At 64.7% G+C, this 19,137-nt stretch overlaps 3 protein-coding genes across 19 annotated transcripts in view; 2 read left to right on the forward strand and 1 right to left on the reverse strand.

Annotated features, from left to right (window-relative positions):
- Positions 1 to 31: 31 nt before the first annotated feature.
- Positions 32 to 4,477, forward strand: C1QTNF1 (C1q and TNF related 1). 2 transcript variants are annotated; one of them, XM_061376906.1, is made up of 5 exons: positions 32 to 205; positions 2,374 to 2,512; positions 2,893 to 3,044; positions 3,161 to 3,303; positions 3,598 to 4,477. In XM_061376906.1, exons 3-5 carry the CDS (start codon positions 2,902 to 2,904, stop codon positions 4,146 to 4,148), a joined length of 837 nt encoding a protein of 278 aa, XP_061232890.1. In that variant the 5' UTR covers positions 32 to 205; positions 2,374 to 2,512; positions 2,893 to 2,901; the 3' UTR covers positions 4,149 to 4,477. The 2 variants fall into 2 exon arrangements, with proteins under 2 accessions (XP_061232890.1, XP_061232889.1); XM_061376905.1 differs by lacking the exon at positions 2,374 to 2,512.
- A 2,235-nt stretch (positions 4,478 to 6,712) lies between these two features.
- ENGASE (endo-beta-N-acetylglucosaminidase) lies at positions 6,713 to 10,631 on the forward strand. Its single transcript, XM_061376904.1, has 14 exons — positions 6,713 to 6,818; positions 6,976 to 7,052; positions 7,154 to 7,355; positions 7,627 to 7,775; positions 7,884 to 8,041; positions 8,124 to 8,272; positions 8,423 to 8,588; positions 8,665 to 8,768; positions 8,951 to 9,059; positions 9,164 to 9,336; positions 9,517 to 9,668; positions 9,784 to 9,886; positions 9,973 to 10,087; positions 10,170 to 10,631. The coding sequence occupies exons 1-14, from the start codon at positions 6,718 to 6,720 to the stop codon at positions 10,572 to 10,574; spliced, it is 2,163 nt and encodes a 720-aa protein (XP_061232888.1). The 5' UTR covers positions 6,713 to 6,717; the 3' UTR covers positions 10,575 to 10,631.
- Positions 10,632 to 11,625: 994 nt separating this feature from the next.
- The window catches only part of RBFOX3 (RNA binding fox-1 homolog 3), a 137,941-nt gene continuing 130,429 nt past the window's right edge, over positions 11,626 to 19,137 (reverse strand). For 13 of the 16 annotated variants that reach the window (XM_061377358.1, XM_061377360.1, XM_061377371.1 and 10 more), the window contains 10 exons: positions 18,974 to 19,111; positions 18,464 to 18,517; positions 17,881 to 17,973; positions 17,168 to 17,228; positions 16,981 to 17,034; positions 16,620 to 16,752; positions 15,242 to 15,281; positions 14,688 to 14,749; positions 14,368 to 14,446; positions 12,796 to 13,460 (listed from right to left, as the gene is read on the reverse strand). In XM_061377358.1, coding sequence (XP_061233342.1) covers positions 13,416 to 13,460; positions 14,368 to 14,446; positions 14,688 to 14,749; positions 15,242 to 15,281; positions 16,620 to 16,752; positions 16,981 to 17,034; positions 17,168 to 17,228; positions 17,881 to 17,973; positions 18,464 to 18,517; positions 18,974 to 19,111 — 759 coding nt within the window. In that variant the 3' untranslated portion in view covers positions 12,796 to 13,415. The other 3 variants (XM_061377364.1, XM_061377362.1, XM_061377369.1) reach the window with 3 other exon arrangements.

A 19,137-nucleotide genomic window follows, 5' to 3' on the forward strand; every position in this document is an offset into this window, starting at 1 on the left:
GTTCCGCTCCTCCCGTCCCATCTTGTCCCATCCTGTCCCGTCCCGCTCCTCGCCGCCGCCTCCGCTCTCCAGAAAGTGCATTTCCGCCCGGGCCGAAGGAGGAAACGGGGCCGCGGGAGCGGGAGGCAGCCGAGCCGCGGGGCGGTGCGGGGGGATGCTCTAGGGAAGGGACGGCAGCGCCGGGAGGAGCAGCCCTGCCCCGGAGGTAGGTTGGCGGCAGGCTCGGGGGGACCCTGCAGGCTGGGGACCAGCGCCCTACCTCGCTGTACCCATCTGCGGTACCACGCAGGAGGCGGCTCTGCCTCGCCAGGCCCATGGGTGCTCCAGGGCACGTCCAGAACCCCTCAAGTCCGGTCAGTCGAGCTAAGAGGTGGTGGGGACCACAGGGACCATCCTGTGGGGGCACAGGCCGACCCACAGCACCATGTACCCCAAAAACCCATCCCCATGAGCAGTCAAACCCATGGCTGAGCAGCCCCAGGCATGCCAAGGGGGACACGGTGGGTGCAAGGTGCACTCAAGCACGTATCACAGGTGCTGTGGGTGCTGGAGGGTCACAACCACGCCACGGTCCTTCACTCCCACCCTCCTGCCTGCTGGGCCTGCACTGCTGCAACGTGCAAACGGCTCTGCAACCATTCCAGCTGCTGCAGCAGAAGGCGGGGGGTGAACCCCAGCAACACAACCCCAGACGTGTCCCGGCTCTGCTGCTGGGGCCTGGGGAGGGTGAGGTGAGCACCCAGGGCCCGCTGAGCCCTTCATCCCTCTCCCGGGTTTGCTCTTGTTTCATCCCGGTCCTTATGGCTGCCTGCAATGTATTTCAGGATGTTTTGATTTGCAGTCCCTGAATTTAAATCCTCCGAACTGACCCTGGAGATCATCCAACCCCAGCAGGAAAACCTGTCCCTCCCGCAGGACCGGGTATGCCGGTGCAGGCAGCTTCTGCCCCACGTGCCTGCGAGGTGCAGAGGACCCCTGCACGCTTCTGGTGACTGCACCATGGCCATGATGGCACTGTGCCAGTCCCATACACACACAGCACGGCTGCCTCCATTTCCAGCCCTGTGGCAGTCTGGGAAGCTGCTTTTCTTGGCGGGAATTTCCTGGTGACAGATTTCTCCTTGTGGAGCAGTTCCCTGCAAAGCTGCGTTTCCCCCAGGGTTGAGCCTGCTTTGGGTCCCAGGGGAATGTGTTTTGATGGTCCCAGAGCTGAGGGAGGGTCACAGGCTGCTTGCCACGGTCTCTCGCATGTGGCTGGCACAGCTGGAGGCCAAGCGGGGTAAAGAGAGCCAGGGCTCAGGCTGTGCAGGATGGTATCTGCTCACAAGCCCCCGACTGCCCCCTCTGTGCTTCTGTCCATGGATCTGCTTCTCCCCTGCCCGCAGAGCTGAGCACGGGCAGGCACCAGGCCAGGGAAGACGAGGTGCCAGGACACCCATGCGTGGTACCCACAGCCCTGCTGTCCTCATACCCAGCAGCAGGACACCAGCCAGGATGAGAGAGAGGTGGTGGGCACACAGGCACCTGGGAAGCATGTGAGGGGACAGGCCCTTCGCAGGGGGTGCGAGCAGTGGGAAAGCCCTTTGGAGCCTTTCCCCATCCCTCTGCCTCTTCCCAGCCCCAGTGCAGGTGACTCATAGGCCTGGCATCCATCCTGGCCTCGGACGCCCTCCACACCCACTGCTGGAGCGTGCCGGCTCCCCACACACCTGGGGACATCAGTAACCCCTGCCCTGCGGCTGCCAGCCTGGCTATTACTGACCGGCGACCCTGGTGCTCACAGAGCGGGTGCTCACCCAAACAGCAGGATCCTTCCCAAGGCCCTGGCCCATCCCCAGAGCACAGGCTGTACTGTGCAGGGCCCTCTGCCCGGCCGGTTGCACCCTGCCACTGCCTCAGATGCCAACCGGCTGCGCAGTGCCCCATGGTGCTTGGCCATGGCTGTCCTGGCGCCTTTGGGGCTGCAGGGTGAGGTGCTGGTGCTAGGAGCGGATGCGGCTGTGATAAGGCAGGGAAGGGCAAGGGAGCTGCCGGGGTTGGGCCACGGTGCCAGCGGCTACTGGTAAATACAAATATTAGTTCTGGCCCCATGCAGGATGTGGGCTCCCAGGGAGGTTTCTCCCCGTGTGGGCCAGCTCCCAGCCCACACCCACGTCTACAGAGAAGTGGGTCTTATCTCTGCAGCCCTCAGAGCAAGGGCTGGCAGGTCCTGGGGCACAGGAGCCCCTTTCATAGGGTCTGTGCAGCCTGTGCTGCGGACACCCTTGCACGCTGTGGGGCAGGAGGGATGCGGCACCCTCCCTGGGGTTGGGGTGCCACACACAGTCAGGGCTGCACCCGACAGTCTCCCATGCCATTTGGAGCTGCCTGTAGCTTTTATTTCGGATGCTGACACTCCACGTTGCTGCTCTCGGGCATTCATGGGAGGCATCTGAAGCCAGGCTGGGGAGGAGCAGCAGCGCTTGGACAGTCAGACAGGGGCTGCTGCTCTGCTGCACCCTTGGCTTCCCAGGTAATTCCCTCTTCTGTGCATGCCAGGGGCTGCATGGCCTCATGTCTCAGCCTGTTTGCGAGCCCAGAGCCCCTGCACTGCCCAAACATGGGTCTCCCACGTGCTCACTGGAGCATCACAGAGGTACACGGCCCAGCTAATGCAGCTATTTAGGTACAGATGGTCCCTGCAGCTGCAAGGGATGCAGTGACTGCGCTGCAGGCTCTGCTGGGGAGGAGGCTGCTGGAGAGCAGTGTTTTGGGGCTGGAAGGGCAGCTGTGCCCTGCCTGGGGCTGCACCATCCTCTGGGTTCTGTGCTGGGACAGAGCAGGGCATAGCCAGGGCCAGGCATCCCTGCAGCATCCCTCACTGGCCCCTGAGCCGGCCTTGGCACCTCACAGGGCTCTGCCATGGAGGGGCTCTGGGTGCCTGGTGTCCTGCTGCTTTCCTGCCTGCTGCTGCCCTCCCCTGTGGGCAGCCAGACCAGACCCAGCCCTGACCGGCGTTTGGAGATGGACCCCACAGAGGCACCGTCCCAGCACCATGCTGCCAGGTGAGGGGATCCCAGGGGAAGGGCGTTTGGCAGTGGGGCCCATGGCAGTCCTGGCACTGCAAAGGGCCTCAGCACCCCATAGCTCCCCACTGCTCTTTGCTTTCTGCCCTCCACAGGGCCATGCAGGAGCAGCAGGTCAGCAGTGCCCAGGAGATGCCCCTGCAGCGCCGCTGCGTTCACTGCTGTGAGCAGCCCAACCAGCGCTTTTACCATCCCCAGTACCAGCCCCTGCCTCAGATCAACGTGACCATCCTGAAAGGTGAGGGCTGCTGGCAACCCCCCCACTGCTGCACCACTGCCCACAGCCAAATCTGCCACCCAGGCATTCCATGCTAGGGGGTACCACCAGCCTGGCCTGGCAGCACCATCGCAGTGCAGAGCTGGGCTCCCAGTGCTGGCCTCGCACAAACTGGGGGCAAGAAGTTTGCTCTGGTGCCCAGGGAGGGGGTTGGGGGGTCCCTGCTGCCCCCGTCCCTTTCTGTCACACAAAGGCTCTGGGTTTAGGTGTGCCGCTAACCTCTGAACACGCACCCGTCCCTCCTGCTTTGGCCAGGTGAGAAGGGGGACCGCGGCGAGCGAGGCGTGCAGGGCAAGTTTGGCAAGACAGGGGTGGCCGGCAGCAGGGGCCACGCAGGGCCCAAGGGCCAGAAGGGCAGCATGGGCGCCCCAGGAGAGCGATGCAAGAGCCACTACGCTGCCTTCTCGGTGGGCCGCAAGAAACCCCTGCACAGCAATGACTACTACCAGACCCTCATCTTCGACACGGAGTTCGTCAACCTCTATGACCACTTCAGCATGTTCACGGGCAAGTTTTACTGCTACGTCCCTGGGATCTACTACTTCAGCCTCAACGTGCACACCTGGAACCAGAAGGAGACGTACCTGCACATCATGCGCAACGGGGTGGAGGTGGTGATCCTCTATGCCCAGGTGAGCGACCGCAGCATCATGCAGAGCCAAAGCATCATGCTGGATCTGCAGGAGCAGGACGAGGTCTGGGTGCGGCTCTACAAGGGTGAGCGTGAGAACGCAGTCTTCAGTGACGAGTACGACACCTACATCACCTTCAGCGGCCACCTCATCAAGTACAGTGGGGACCCCTGAGCGCTCGGGGGCCCCCTGCTCCTCCTGCCCTGGGGCAGGTGTCCGAGGAGCCCCTGCCATCCCTCACCCTGGGCATGCCACTGCTGTTAGCTGTTTGCCCATACACGTGCCACTACCCCCAGCGTGTGAACATCCCCACCGCAGCTCCTTGAGGCCCATCGAAGGAACCTCGAGGAGGCAGAGCCGTTTCCAGCCTCTGCTGCACTGGAGAGTCAGGAGGCAGCTGTACACTGGGTGCAGGCAGGGAGCTCATCCCCTCCTGTGCCTGCTCCAGAGCTGGGTTTGCTGGGACAGAGCCTGAGCTGACACCAGCAGAACGGGTTTGACTGCTGGTGAGGCAGACGTGCACCGTGTTCCTCCCTTGCTCCCTTGTACTGTGCCCCGCTCTGCAGGCATCTAATCCTGGAAGAGGGCAGAGGGTGCTCAGCACCCAGCAGGGAAGGCAATAAAACCACTAAGGGCCCCCTTCCTTTCCACAGAGCTGGGTCCCAGCCACGTGGACGTTGGGCACCCTCTGAGCTAACGCTTCCCCCATGCAGATTGCAGCAGTGCCCCTCCACAAGCCCCATCACAGCTCCTCCCACCGCGGCCTCTGCTTGGTACCAGCACTGCTGGGGGGTGCTGGCTCCCCGGGCAGCCCTGGGTGCAGGGCCTTTGGCCTGAGCCGCTTCCTCTTCAGTTATGTTATCTGCTGCCCAGACTTTGTATTGCTGCAGGTGCAGGAGCAGAGTAGGGCCCAGGGCAGCATCCTGCCCCCCTCCCTCTGTACAGCTTGAAACATTAAACACCCCATCATTTCCAGTTCTACTCACACTTTCTGTGTGTCCTCTTGCTTTGCATGTGGAGGCTGCAAGCGGCTCAGGGCAAATTCCTGCTCCCACAGTGCAGGGGCACCCTGAGAGTCATGGGCTGTCCTGGTGCTGTGAACAGGAAGGGCAGAGCATCCCTGGAGAGCCAGGGTGGCCTGAGCCAGGCTCCGAAGTGCAGCAGCTCTCTGAGGGCTGGGAGCTGAGCACAGTAACAGACCCATGAGCAGGGGAAGCTGGGGGTGATGGTTGGGTTTACCAAGAGTCTCAATGACCTGTGAAGTACCTGGTGATGAGGCAGGTCTGAAGGCAAGCTGGGGCCAGGGGCTGGATCTGTGGGTCTGTGTTGGGCAGAGCAGAGCTGCAGCTGAAGACCACCATGCTCCTGTCACAGCAGGGGAAAGAAGAAATGCTCAGGGCTGAGCTTAAATAGTGCTCCAGCCCCGGGGCGGGTGGTGAGTGGGGTCCAGGTGAGGCTGGTCATTCCATCAAGGGCTGCTGGTGCCTCAGCCCCAGTGCTGCTGGCCCTGTGGGGCTGGCAGAGACCCTGCTCATGGCCCAGCCCCATGGCGGGGGCAAAGCCCCACAGCATTAGTAGGCCCCCGGCAGGGCTGGTGCTGCTGGTACTGCTGGCACACGGCAGGAGGGGAGGGAAAGGCTGCCTCAGGGGATGGCCACCAGCAGAGGTACCAGCCCTGTTCCAGCCTGTGCAGTGGGACTCGCTCTAGGATAAATGTCGCACCCTGGGATAGGTATCTCATCCCAGGACACAGTACATCTGCGGACACGCGATCCTGTTCCAGCACACACAGCCCATATCGGGACACATGTCCCCTGCCAGCACACACGCTCTGTTCTGGGACGCGTGGCCCTGCCCGCAGGACAAACAGCCCAGCCCGGCACGCATGGCGCACCCTGGGACACAAGCCCTGCCCGCACACCCCCATACCCGGACACAAGCCCTGCCTGCACACCCCCGTACCGGGACACAAGCCCTGCCCGCACACCCCCATACCCGGACACAAGCCCTGCCCGCACACCCCCATACCCGGACACAAGCCCTGCCCGCACACCCCCATACCCGGACACAAGCCCTGCCCGCACACCCCCGTACCGGACACAAGCCCTGCGCACACCCCCACCCCACAAAGCCCGCCGCACACCCCGACGGGACAAGCGGCACACCCCCATACCGGGACACAAGCCCTGCCCGCACACCCCCATACCGGGACACAAGCCCTGCCCGCACACCCCCATACCCGGACACAAGCCCTGCCCGCACACCCCCGTACCGGGACACAAGCCCTGCCCGCACACCCCCATACCCGGACACAAGCCCTGCCCGCACACCCCCATACCCGGACACAAGCCCTGCCCGCACACCCCCATACCCGGACACAAGCCCTGCCCGCACACCCCCATACCCGGACACAAGCCCTGCCCGCACACCCCCATACCCGGACACAAGCCCTGCCCGCACACCCCCATACCCGGACACAAGCCCTGCCCGCACACCCCCATACCCGGACACAAGCCCTGCCCGCACACCCCCGTACCCGGACACAAGCCCTGCCCGCACACCCCCGTACCCGGACACAAGCCCTGCCCGCACACCCCCATACCCGGACACAAGCCCCATCGCGGGCCACTCGCTCCACCCCGGGACAGGGCTGGGCGCTGGGGCCGGGGGCGGGCGGAGCTCCTTCGGCCGCGCCTCCGGCAGAGCGGGGCCGGGCGGCAGCGGCGGCAGCAGCGGCAGGGCTATGGCGGAGGCGCAGGACGGGCCCGGGCGGCGCGGAAAGAGGCCGGGGGACGGGGCGGAGGAGCCGGGCGAGGAGGAGCGGTCCGGGCGGCGGCGGCGGAGGTGCGGGGGGGGGTCGGGCCAGGGCTCGGCGCTGGGCTCGGGGCTGGGACCGAGCTCCGGGCTGGGCTCGGCGGGCGCTGGCCGCGGTGCTGGCCCGGCCCGGCCCGGCCCGGCGGTGGCTCTGGCGCTGCCCGTCCCTCACCTCCTGCCCGGGCAGCTTCCAGCCGGCGGCGGAGTCCCGGGGAACCACGGTCCTGCACGATACCATCAGCACCCGCCCGCAGCCCCTGCCAGGTGAGGGAGCAGCCCTGATCCGCGCTGCCGGTGCCGGTACCGGTACCGAGCCGCCCGGGCAGCGCTTCCCGCTGACCCTGTCCTCTGCCCCCCCGCCCCAGCGAGGCACTTTGACACCAAGACAACAGAGCCTGTCAGCTTCTTCTTGTCTGGCCTGGAGGAGCTGCTGTCCTGGCAGCCCGCTGGCAACGACGACTTCAACGTGTGCACTGTGCAGCTGGCCAAGCGCCAGCCCCCGCTCCACAGCAAGAGGCCCCGGACGCTGGTGTGCCATGACATGCGTGGCGGGTACCTGGAGGACAGGTACGTGCTGGGTGCGGGGCATGTGGCAGCGAGGCCCAACACCGCAAACCTGCTCTGTTTCTGCGTGATTTGTTTGCCCCGGGCAGGGCCGGAGGGGTCTGGGGATGGAGCACCGTGACCCTGCTCAGGCCAGCCCCAGCTGGGGTCTGCGGGGTAACTCAGTGCTCCAGCTCTGCGCAGCTCCTGGGCTGGGAGTCAGGCTCCTGCCCAGCCCTGCAGCCATTGCCAGCGTCCTTCTCACCATGCCCAAGACTCCTCTCGCTGCCTGCAGGTTCATCCAGGGTTCAGCCACAAGCAACCCCTACGTCTTCTACCACTGGCGGTACATCGACATCTTCGTCTACTTCAGCCACCACACTGTCACCATCCCACCCGTGTGCTGGACCAATGCGGCGCACCGGAATGGCGTCCTGGTGCTGGGTGAGGCAGGGCCGGCTGCAGGGCTGGAAGCTGCAGGATGAGGCCCGGGCATGCAGTGACTTTGCTGAGGTGCCTCAGTGGCTGACCCTGGTCTCACCATGTCCCCAGGCACGTTCATCACGGAGTGGACGGACGGGGAGAAGCTGTGTGAGTCGTTCCTGGCTGGTGGGGAAGAGGCATCCCGTGCTGTGAGCGAGCAGCTGGCGCGCATTGCCCAGCACTACCGCTTCGATGGCTGGCTGGTCAACATGGAGAACACGCTGAGTGTGAGCTGCAGTCCCCGGCCCACCCCCAGCGCCCTGCTGGTCTCACTGCCCCACGCTGACCTGGCTCTGCTCTCTCCCGCAGGCAGCAGCGGTGAAGAACCTGCCCCCCTTCCTGCGGCACCTGACCGCACAGGTCCACAGCGCCGTGCCTGGGGGCCTGGTGATCTGGTATGACAGTGTCCTGCAGAACGGCACATTGAAGTGGCAGAATGAGCTCAACCAGGACAATAGGTGAGGCTGGGCCCTGCCCCACCACCTTATCTGAGTGGAACTGACACTGGGTAGGGGCCTGAGCCCACCCCAAACCCAGGGCGCAGCACATGGCCTGCACAGCCCCTGGAGGGGCGGTCTGCAGGAACTTGCACTGACCCTCGTCCACAGGGTGTTCTTTGATGCTTGTGATGGGCTGTTCACCAACTACAACTGGAAGGAAGAGCACCTGGAGCGCACGCGCGCGCTAGCCGGCCTGCGCCAAACTGATGTCTATGTTGGCATCGATGTCTTTGCCCGTGGTGATGTGATCAGTGGTGGCTTTGACACCAACAAGGTGGGCGTGCAGGGACCCTCTGCCTCCCGCAGTGCAGGGCTGCCTCTGCCACGCTGCTCACTGCTTGTCCCTGCAGTCGCTGCGCCTGATCCGCCAGCACGGCCTCTCCGCTGCCATCTTCGCTCCCGGCTGGGTCTACGAGCACCTGGGAGAAGAAAACTTCCTGCACAATGAGAACAAGTGAGGGAGGCTCAGAGCTGGGGGGAGGAGAGGGGAGATGGGGCCAGAGCACTCCGGGATGCAGGGCAGTGGGGTGGGGCTGCAGGAGACCATGGCTGCTGCCCAGGATGTGCTGGTGAGGCCGTGCTGGGGCAGTGGCCGTAGCTGGCAGTCTCTGCTCTGATCCATGCCTTTCCCTCCAGGTTCTGGGCCTTGCTGGCTGAGTACCTGCTCACACACAGTGTCTGCACTCTGCCGCTCGCCACCTCCTTCAGCCTGGGCATGGGCACCAGCAGGTTCCTGGAGGGGAAGGTGGGTGCAGGGTGATCGTTTGGCTCCAGCTGGGCAGGGGTGGGCGGTGCAGGGGTGTCCCTTCTCCCGGCTCCCCCCCCGGCCCAGCTCGCCCTGTCCTGCAGGTGGAAGAGGCCGGGCCCTGGTATGACCTGAGTGCACAGGAGGTGCAGCCCCTCTACCCGGAGCACGAAGGCAGGCTGAGCACAAGCTGCTGCCTGCAGGATGCCTGGTGCGGTGGCAGCTCCCTGAGGCTGCAGGGGATCATCCCTGCCGGCGAGGAGCATGTGGCCATCCGGTGAGCTGCGGGTGAAGGCCCTCATCGCCTTCTCAGTGCTGGGCTGGCATGGCATGCTGCACGTGGGAGCGTGCTGCAGGGCTCTGCCCGCACTGCCCAGCAGACCTAACCAGATGCATCTTCTCTGTCTCTCTCCTCTCTCTCTCTCTGTCTCTCTCTGGGTGGATCTGGGGTCATCAGCCTTTTCTCTTTACAGATGCCGGCGCCCCCCAAGCTCTTCCTGACCTCGCTCTACAAGCTCGAGGGGCCACACACCGAGTTTACTGTTGCACTGGAGCTCACCACGTGGGACTCGGGGACCTGCCATGAGGGCAATGTCACCCCCCTGCCTGGTGAGGACCCTACCTCTTCCTATGCTCTCCGTAGCAAGCACCCACTGCATGGTGGTGGCATGGGGTCATGGGACCAGCTCAGACCCTCAAGCCCTGGTCCCACTCCCTCCAATAGAGCCCAGTGGCCGTCATCACCCCCGGTTCCTCCCAGCACCACCACCTGGCCTCGCCAAGCTGCTTGCCTCCTGCAACAGTGGCTCCCATGGCTGGACCAGCCGGTGAGCGCGCCTCTGGCACCCACGGGTAGGCACAGGCACCCCAGGGCTCCCCTGGCACCGTGCCTGCTCTGCCCCTTTGCCCTCAGGTGCTACGAGCTGGATCTTCAAGACTGCAGCCTGCGAGACCTCTCCCTGCTCGTGTCCCGCCAGCAGCCCAGCCCGCAGGAGGTGCCCTTCTCCTGCCTCCTCGGGGAGCTCCGGGTGAGTGCCTGCCCTGCTGCTGGCGGGGCTCCCGGCTGCTGCCCCAGCCCTGCCTCTGATGGAGCCGCGGTTCCCCCGGCAGGTGCTGGATGCAGCCAGCGTGGCGGCCGCCCCGCCGCAGGTGCAGAGCCTGGTGGCCTCGCAGCTCTGGTGGCAGGAGGGTCCCGCGGCGGAGCAGCTCTCGCTCAGCCTCACCCTGCGCTGGGCCTTCCCCCCCGGCCAGGCCAGCTGGTTCCGCATCTTCAGCCAGGGCGCCCGCTGCCGCCAGGGCCAGACGGCGCCGCAGCTCCTGGGGCTGGCGCACGCCTGCCTGTACCGTGCCGTGGGGCTGGCGGTGCCGCGGCCGGCGGCGGGGCAGTCCTGCCGCCTGGAGCTGCTGGTGGAGCCGGTGCTGCACAGCGAGCTGCCCGTGGACCCGCAGCTCTGGGGGCGGCTGGTGTTGATCTACTCTGCACCAGCGCCGGGCACCAGCAGAGACGGGCATTAAAAGCAAACGTGGTGCGGCCCCATGTCTGTGTCTCCTCTGTGCTGGTGGGGCGGCTGTGGGCTCTCATAGAACCGTGGGACGGTTTAGGTCAGACGGTACCTTGAGATCATGCAGTTCCACCCCCTGCCATGGGCAGGGACACCTCACACCAGACCATGTCACCCGAGGCTCTGTCCAGCCTGGCCTTGAACACTGCCAGGGATGGAGCAGTCCCCAGTTCTCTGGGCAACCTGTGCCAGGGCCTCCCCACCCTTGCAGTAAAGAACTTCCTTACACCTACCCTGAGCTTCCCATGTTTCAGTTTAAACCTGTCACCCCTTGTCCCATCGCTGCAGTCCCTGAGGATGAGTCCCTCTCTGGCATCCTTTTAGGCCAGCTGGTTCGGTGGCTCCCTCTTCTCCCCCCACCATGGCTGGGCTCAGCCCTCACTGCTGGGGGCTGCCCAGGGCCCGCCAGCTCCTGCCCGGGGACACCAGCCCTGAGATCTCTCTCAGCCCCACATCTCCTCACCTCGGGAGCAGCCCGGTGCAGGTGCTGCCACGCTCAGCGCTGCGGGCTGCCCCATCCGCCATGGCCGTGCCCGCGCCGCCGCTGGGGCCGGCCTGCAGCACCCCCCTGACGGCTGCTGCGGAGAAGGAGACAAGGTTTATAGCAGCAATCATTTCCTCAGAGGCTGGCGAGCAAGCGATGAGCAGGCAGGGCGCAGGAGCGCGCATGCAGCGGGGTCACCCATCCCCAGCTCCCCCGAGCACCGGCCCCGGCCCACAGACAGCGCTGGCTCCTGCCCAGGAGAATGGATATGTCAGCGTTCAGCCGCTGCTCCCGCGCTGGGGGCTCGCTCTGACGTGAATTAGCTGAGGCTTGGAAAATGAAGGGCTCAGCACGGCCAGGGGTGAGCTCCTGCTGTGCCTGCATCCCGCTCCCCGCTCCTTCACTGTGGCAAACCCACCCCAATGGGTTCCCCCGTTTGCCTGCCCAGAGGTGTGCCAGGACAGCCAGACCCACCGTGCCAGCCGTGGCCCTGCGCCAGTCAAAACCTGAGCCGCCCTGGTTGAAGAAAGAAATCTTTATTAATAATTTCAATAATAATAATAATCCTTGTAATAATAATAATAATAATAATACTGTTTATTAGAATGGTCACACCTTTGAAGCATACAGGATGGGCCAGTGCCAGCCTGCGCGCCGGCAGCCGGCACAGGGGCTGCTGTAAGGAAGAAGCCAGTACAGCGATGGAAGGAGCTTTGTACAGGGCAGGGGCACGGGGCCGGGGCGGCCGGGGCTATGTACACTGGGAATAGAAAAGGGGGAGCTCGTTGCTGGAGCGTTGGGGTGTTTGCAGACTATAAAGTGAGGTTTGAGGAGTAGTGGTGCCATGGGGGGCCGAGCGCAAGGCTGGCGGGATGGGGCTGCACCCCGGGGTGGGCTCTGCCCCAGTGTGCCGGCTGCTGCAGACCGACCCCGGGGCTCAGGCTGGTCCCCACAGGCGATGCCAGTCTGGCCCTGGGCGACGCAATGGCCAAGACCCCGCTCCGAGGGCTGGCAGGGTCCCAGTGGCCTGGGCAGGGATGGGGAGGCAGGAGCACGTCCCGTGCCACGCAGCAGGCAGGAGCGGGAGCAGGGTCGGGGCATTCCTATCGGAGCCCCAGGGGATGGAGGGAGGGGGAAGGGGATCACAAGCGAGTTGCAAGAAGCTCCTCTTAACAAAAGTTCCCTTTAAAAGGCAGGGGCTGGTCCCCTGCAACGCCTCAGCAAAGGGCTCCGCGCAGGAGCCGAGGCCTCGCACACTTGACACGCTGATGACCGGCAGCTCAGGAAGCACGAGGCTGGATTCCCACCCCGGCACAGTCCCGGAGCCGGGGCTGGAAGGAAGACGTGGTGCCAGGCGCCGTGCCCGGGCGGCGAGGCCCCTCCGGACACCCCGGCTCGGGCAGTGCCGGCTCCCCCTGCGTGCGACGGGCTCGGGGCGAGGGGCCCCTCCAGTGTGTCCGTGCGTCCAACCGTGCTCGCCGCGGGCTCCGCCGGGACTCCTCGCGCGGGCCGTGTGGACATTTGGGGCTCTCACGTGGCTGCTGCCGCTTTGCCTTTTTTTTTTATTATTTTTTATTTTTGTTGCTTTGCTTTTGATTTTTTTTAGTTTTCATTTTTTTGGGGTGTGTTTTGGGTGGATTTTTTGCCCTTCCTGGTCCCAGAAGGAAACAGCCGCGGTTTCACTACAACAGAAACAGAGAGGCAGGTCTTTCACTGGAGCCGCGCGTGGGGCAGCCTGGCCGGGGCCACGCCGATGCCATCCCGGCCCCCCCAGCCCCACACTGCGCCCCAGCCTGGCTCAGCCCCCGAACATGCAGCAGCCCCTGCCGGCTCCTCTCTTGCCTATGCCCCTCGGGCTGCCATAGGCACTATGCCCGCCGTGCCTGCACGAGCATCCCCTGGGCTTCGCAGGGGGAAGAGCCCTCTGCACCCCAGCAAGGGCAGTGCCTGCCTGGGGCTCAGGTCAGGGTGAAGCCACAAGAGGACCCCACAACCCCCCAGGCTCTGGGTGCTACCAGGGCCGAGGGCTGGCCCTGCTCCCCATGAACCCCAGGGATGCGGGGACAGGAGCTGCCCCATGTCCCTGCAGGCAGATGATGCAGGAGAGCCGGGCAGGCGACAGGGTGGAGCAGCTCGAGGTGACCCTACGGGTTGTGGGCACCGCGGCTCAGGGGAGCCTGGCCGTGCCCCAGCCCCAGCCCCGGCACCCCGTGGTTCCTCCAGAGCCTCGGCCGCAGCTCTGGCTGCCTGGTTGGGTTTGGTGCTAGTGAGCGGTCAGTGTTAGTGGTGGGAGGGGCTGTGTCTGTCTTGCTAGTAGGGAGTGAAGCGGCTGTACCCTCCTCGGTATAGACTAGCCTGCAACATCAAAGATGAAAAAAAAGCCAATCAGTATTTGAGAGAGGCAGAGCCCAGTTCTTCCTTTCCTTTCCTTCTCCTTTTCCTTTTTATTGTATTTCATTTTCTTTTTGCCAAATGACACCGAATCACTTCTGTCCTTGGGATGTGAGGGGCAGGCAGGGCTGAGGGGCTCCGGTGCTGCCCAGGCTCCCGCACGGCTCTGGGTGCTGCCTTGGTGCCGTGCAGGGGCAGAGGCTGCAGGGTGCCCCCAGCACGGCAGCACCGTGGCCAGGCTGCTCCCACCTCCAGCAACTGCGGAGCCCTTCCCCATCCCCATCCCCGTTCTGCACATCCCATGGGCCAGCGGGGCCACGGCCCCTTGCTGCCAGCTGCTTGGGTGCCAAGGAGTGCCGAGGGGTGCTGAGGGGTGCTCGGCAACCTGGCCCCAGCCATGGGGTTAAAAAAGAGGAAGAAAAGGAGTGGTTGGCTTTGAGATCCCACATGAGTGGGATTTTTCATCTTTGATGCTGGTTGTGGAGCTGGCTGAGAGCCGTGGGCTGCAGGCACCAGTGCACATGCATGCTCCCTGGCACAGGGATAAGAAAAGGGGTCCTGGTCCCTGGGCAAGACTCTGGGGAGAGCTGGGCCCCCCAGAAGCAATGTTTGTGGGCAGGACAGTGTGGGACTGCCACCAGCTGGGTGTAATGGGAAACGTGGGGTGAAGGGCAGGGCTGGGGTCATCCTCGCTTGTGGACAGAGCCAGGCAGGGGCTGTGCTGCTCCCGCCACCAGCTCTGGGGTCCCCATCCTGCACCCCACATGCAGCACTGCCCTGCACCCTCTCAGTGCCTGACCCACTCCCCACGGGCTCCCTGGGCCGCAGCTCGCGCTGGGAGGCAAAGAAAGGCCACGAGGGCTGCTCTTACCATGGTGCCGATGCTGTACGTGGCGGCGGGGCCAATGGTGTGGTGGTAAGGTTCTGCCGCTGCATACACTCTGCCGTAACTGGGAGCAAACACAACAGCGGGCGTTAGCGACTGGGATCGGGGTCCCGGTTCCCACTGCAGCCGCCCCTGCCTGGCCACTGCTGAGCCTGGGAGACCCCTGCGGTCACCCCACTTCTTCCCCCGGAGCCCCAGGGGAGAGCAGGGGCAGGAGCAGGGCACCCTCAGCACCCCTGGCTCCATCCTCAGCCCACGGGTAAGGTGCTGGCGTAGGAGCAATGCCCGCGGTGCACGGTGCTTACCTGTCACTGTATGCTGCTGCTGCTGCTGCAGGCTGGGCGTATCTGTAGGCAGCATAACCCCCCTGCAGCGGAAAGAGCCCGCATCAGGGGCTGGGCACCCCTGACACTGCCCCGGTGGGACCCCGCGAGGAGCCGGTGGCCCCAGGCACACGCCGGCCTCATCCCCGTTCCCCAGGGCCTTTCCCCAACATTAACCTTAACACATTAATTTCCAGAGGAGAGAACGTCACCTCCTGATGGCTTTAATGGGGTGTCAGGCGCGAGAAACCCTCCAGCCCCCCGCCGGAAACACGGCCAACGGCTTCGTAAAGACGGAGGTTAAAGGCCGGTGTAAGACAGTGCACCAGGGCTGTAAATCCCTCAGTGTGGGCCCTGCATTGGGCTGGCAGGGGGCTCAGGACCCTGCATGGCACCACCCTGCCTGCCATGGCCTGTCCCCATGCACCCGGACTCCTGCTGCCTTCCCAGGGGCTGGCAGGGGCAGAGCCCTCCCCAAAGCCGCCTGGTGCTGTTTGCCCCTGGCCCTGGCACAGACCCGGCCCAGCAGCACTTACGTAGATCTCAGCTCCATAGAACCCGTCCTGGTAAACGACCCTGCAAATGAGGCAGAGGGGTCAGAACCTGGGCTGTGCCACCGGCACAGAGGGGTCAGAACCTGGGCTGTGCCACCGGCACAGAGGGGTCAGAACCTGGGCTGTGCCACCGGCACAGAGGGGTCAGAACCTGGGCTGTGCCACCGGCACAGAGGGGTCAGAACCTGGGCTGTGCCACCGGCACAGAGGGGTCAGAACCTGGGCTGTGCCACCGGCACAGAGGGGTAGAACCTGGGCTGTGCCACCGGCACAGAGGGGTCAGAACCTGGGCTGTGCCACCGGCACAGAGGGGTCAGAACCTGGGCTGTGCCACCGGCACAGAGGGGTCAGAACCTGGGCTGTGCCACCGGCACAGAGGGGTCAGAACCTGGGCTGTGCCACCGGCACAGAGGGGTCAGAACCTGGGCTGTGCCACCGGCACAGAGGGGTCAGAACCTGGGCTGTGCCACCGGCACAGAGGGGTCAGAACCTGGGCTGTGCCACCGGCACAGAGGGGTCAGAACCTGGGCTGTGCCACCGGCACAGAGGGGTCAGAACCTGGGCTGTGCCACCGGCACAGAGGGGTCAGAACCTGGGCTGTGCCACCGGCACAGAGGGGTCAGAACCTGGGCTGTGCCACCGGCACAGAGGGGTCAGAACCTGGGCTGTGCCACCGGCACAGAGGCATCAGAACCTGGGCTGTGCCACCGGCACAGAGGGGTCAGAACCTGGGCTGTGCCACCGGCACAGAGGGGTCAGAACCTGGGCTGTGTCACCGGCACAGAGGGGTCAGAACCTGGGCTGTGTCACCGGCACAGAGGGGTCAGAACCTGGGCTGTGCCACCGGCACAGAGGGGTCAGAACCTGGGCTGTGCCACCGGCACAGAGGGGTCAGAACCTGGGCTGTGCCACCGGCACACAGGGATCGGGGTGACGGGGGGAGCTGCTTCCAGCAGTGCCCACCCAGGCACAGTGAGGGCACATCCCAGGCAGGCACATGGGGAGAGGCCACAGGGATGGAGGGGTCCAGGGCATCATCAGTGTTGGGAGCAGCCACAGCCTGCCGTGGCTATGCCTAGCACAGTGGCTGTGTGCGTGCCAGGAGAGCATCCCATTAAACCAACCGACACTGCTGGAGTTACAGTCTCCTTTGGGGTGCAGGAGGCTGGTGAGCACATGGGGCACCCCAAGAGGCAGCAGCCTGGGGGGGTCACAAGAGCCTGAGGCCAGGCTGGTGCTGATGGAGCTGCTGCCCATTCCTGAAGTGAGTGCCCAGCAGTGCCCACGCTGATGGCAGCAGGGTTAGAGCAGGGGCAGCAAAGGGACCCCGCACCCCGAGGTGCTGGCGCCTGGTACTCACGCTCCATAGGTGGGGATGGGGGGTGGTGGTGGTGCAGCACGGAACGTGTTGTAGACGGCGCGTCCTCGCCCCCGTAAGTGTGCCCCTCGATAGGCCACGGCTGTCCCCGTGGCGGGGTACGGGAACCCCGTTACTGCAGGGGAAAGGGAGGGAACAGAGGTGGGCTTTCGCTGCAGCTCCCGACAGCACATGTCTGGGACCCCCACCCTCACCACAGCCTGACTCCTACCCTGGGACATGGCCCCATGGGGGTGTCGGGGTGAGGGGCTGGGGGATGCTCAGAGCAGTGGTGGGCTCGCACACAGCACAGAGCCAGTGTTCAGGTGGATCTGCAGCGGGGTTGGCCCCAACCCACCATTACCTGCGTAGAACTCGGGGCCGTAGACTGCTCCCACCACAGGGTTCAGCTTCCAGCCTGTGGGCAGGGAGAGAAGGTGAGGCCGGGGGCACCCTCCCCGCAGTGCTCCCCTATCCCCAGTGGGGCTCTGGGGGACCACAGCTCCCACCCCTGTGGCCTCAGCTCCTGCGCTCCTCGCGCTGGCCCTTACCATTGGTGTAGGGGTTGGCAACCTTCTTGTTGGTCATGACACGGGCCGTGGCGTTGTTCACCTGCAGAGAGAGCGAGGGGGCTCAGCGCCTGTGGGCAGCGGGGCTGGCGAGGCCGTGGTCCAGGGCCTGTGCCGCTGCCCTTGATGTGATGGTGCTGCTTCAGGTGCTGGAGTGAAGGATGCACGGGAGACATGGGGCGAGCCTGCCCCAGCTGCCCTGCCTGCTGCAGCACTGCCTGGACCCCAGCCAGCACAGGCCTCCTGCACCCAGCACAGGAAGGATGCGTTTGTGCTGCCCTGCTTCCCACCTCCTGGACGCAGTACCCCAACTCCCGTGCAGCATCCTTCCCTCTCAGGTGCAGGGAGATGGGAACAGCACACGGAGCAGAGAGCTCATATCCTCCCTGCATGGTGGGCATGGGGCTGAGCTGGGGTCCACCAGACCCCTCTGTAACTGGCAAAACCCGTCCAGAGCCCTGGCCCCAGCTCTCCCTGTACATGAAGGTTGGTTTAGCCAATTGCTCTTTGTGCCAAGTGAGGGCCTCCCTGCAGCGGGCACACATGCTCCTGTGCCACGCTCAGGGACACATGCACGCGGTGGGCAATCCTCCCCTGGGTGACGCCCAGAGCCACCCCAAAGCATCCCCTGCCCCAGGCAGGTGCAGGGGACACAAGCACACGCAGGCATGGCACTAGCACACTTATCTGAGCACCTCAATCTTCCGGCCCTCTACGATGGTGCCATTCAGCTTCTCCCGTGCCCGGTCGGCATCTGTGCTAGTTTCAAAAGTTACAAACCCAAAACCCTGTGAGCAGAGGAGAAAAGGAGAAAGAAAGAGACAGAGAGAGACAGAGAGAGGGTGCGGGGACAGAGAGAGAGAGGGGGTGAATCAGGAGAGCTGGCGCAGGAGAGGAGGCTGCCGCAGTGCAGAGGTGGAGAGCCTGGGCTGGGGTCCCTGCAGGGCTCCTGCTGAGGCCCCAGCATCACCCATGAGCTGGGAAAAGAGGCTGGGAGAGGGGCACAGAAAGCAGGGAAGATACAACAGAGACATCTACACACAGAGGGGGTAGAGCGAGCCGAGCCCTCCCCTCCCCTCCCGCCGGGCTCCGGGGTGCAGCACACACGCAGCCCCCCGCTGGCACGGGGCAGGGGATGGGGCTGCTTGAGCTGGGTCCCCCCAAGGTGGGTTCCCTGTGCCTGGGTCCCACAGGGCAGGAGAGGAGGGGAGAGCGGGCTCAGGAGCCAGGACCCTCCCCGGGCTCACCGTGGCAGCGCCGGCCGCGGGCAGCACCCACCTTGGAGCCCCGCTCATTGAAAATGATCTCCACGTCCAGAATCTTCCCAAATTGCTGCAAGCAGAGAGCAGAGGGTGAGCACTCAGAGCCCCTGGCCCCGCACTCCGGGCACCGCAGGGGCAGGGGTCTGCTGCTGTGGGGACCAGACCAGACCAGGCCAGCGGACCCCCGGTGCCATGCAGGGGAGAGCCCCAACCCTCCCAAGACTTTCCCAGGACCTGACTACCATCCACAACCTCAGCCTGCACCGCTCTGAATCCCAGTGAGGGCTGGGAAACGGACAAGGGGAGGGGGCCAAGGGCTCTGTACCCCCCACCTCCATGCACAAGGCTTGATCCAGAAGCCCAGCTCTTTACTGGGGTGCAAATCCTGCAGAGCAGCAGCCAGCAGCGCCATGAAAGTGCTTGGCACGCCTTGAGCTGGCAGGATGGGCCCTTGGGACAGGGAAAATGCATGGTGCAGCACTGAGCAGAGCAGGGGACGGGGGTGGCTGGATGAGGCTGGACTCACGCCGAACATTTGCCGCAGGTCGGGGTCCCGGAATCGAAAGGGGATGTTGGAGACGTGTAACCTCTTGGGCTGCTGCTTGTCTGTGGTATCTGTGGAGTGTAGCTGCTGGCTGTCTGTCTGTGCCGCCTCATCTGTCTGCTGTGGGATACAGCTGGGTATCAGCG

Source organism: Neopsephotus bourkii, unplaced genomic scaffold (assembly GCF_033783945.1).
Source record: "Neopsephotus bourkii isolate Nb327-2 ecotype Australia unplaced genomic scaffold, CSIRO-AGI_Nbou_v1 NB_1749, whole genome shotgun sequence".
NCBI classification, from domain to species: domain Eukaryota; kingdom Metazoa; phylum Chordata; class Aves; order Psittaciformes; family Psittacidae; genus Neopsephotus; species Neopsephotus bourkii.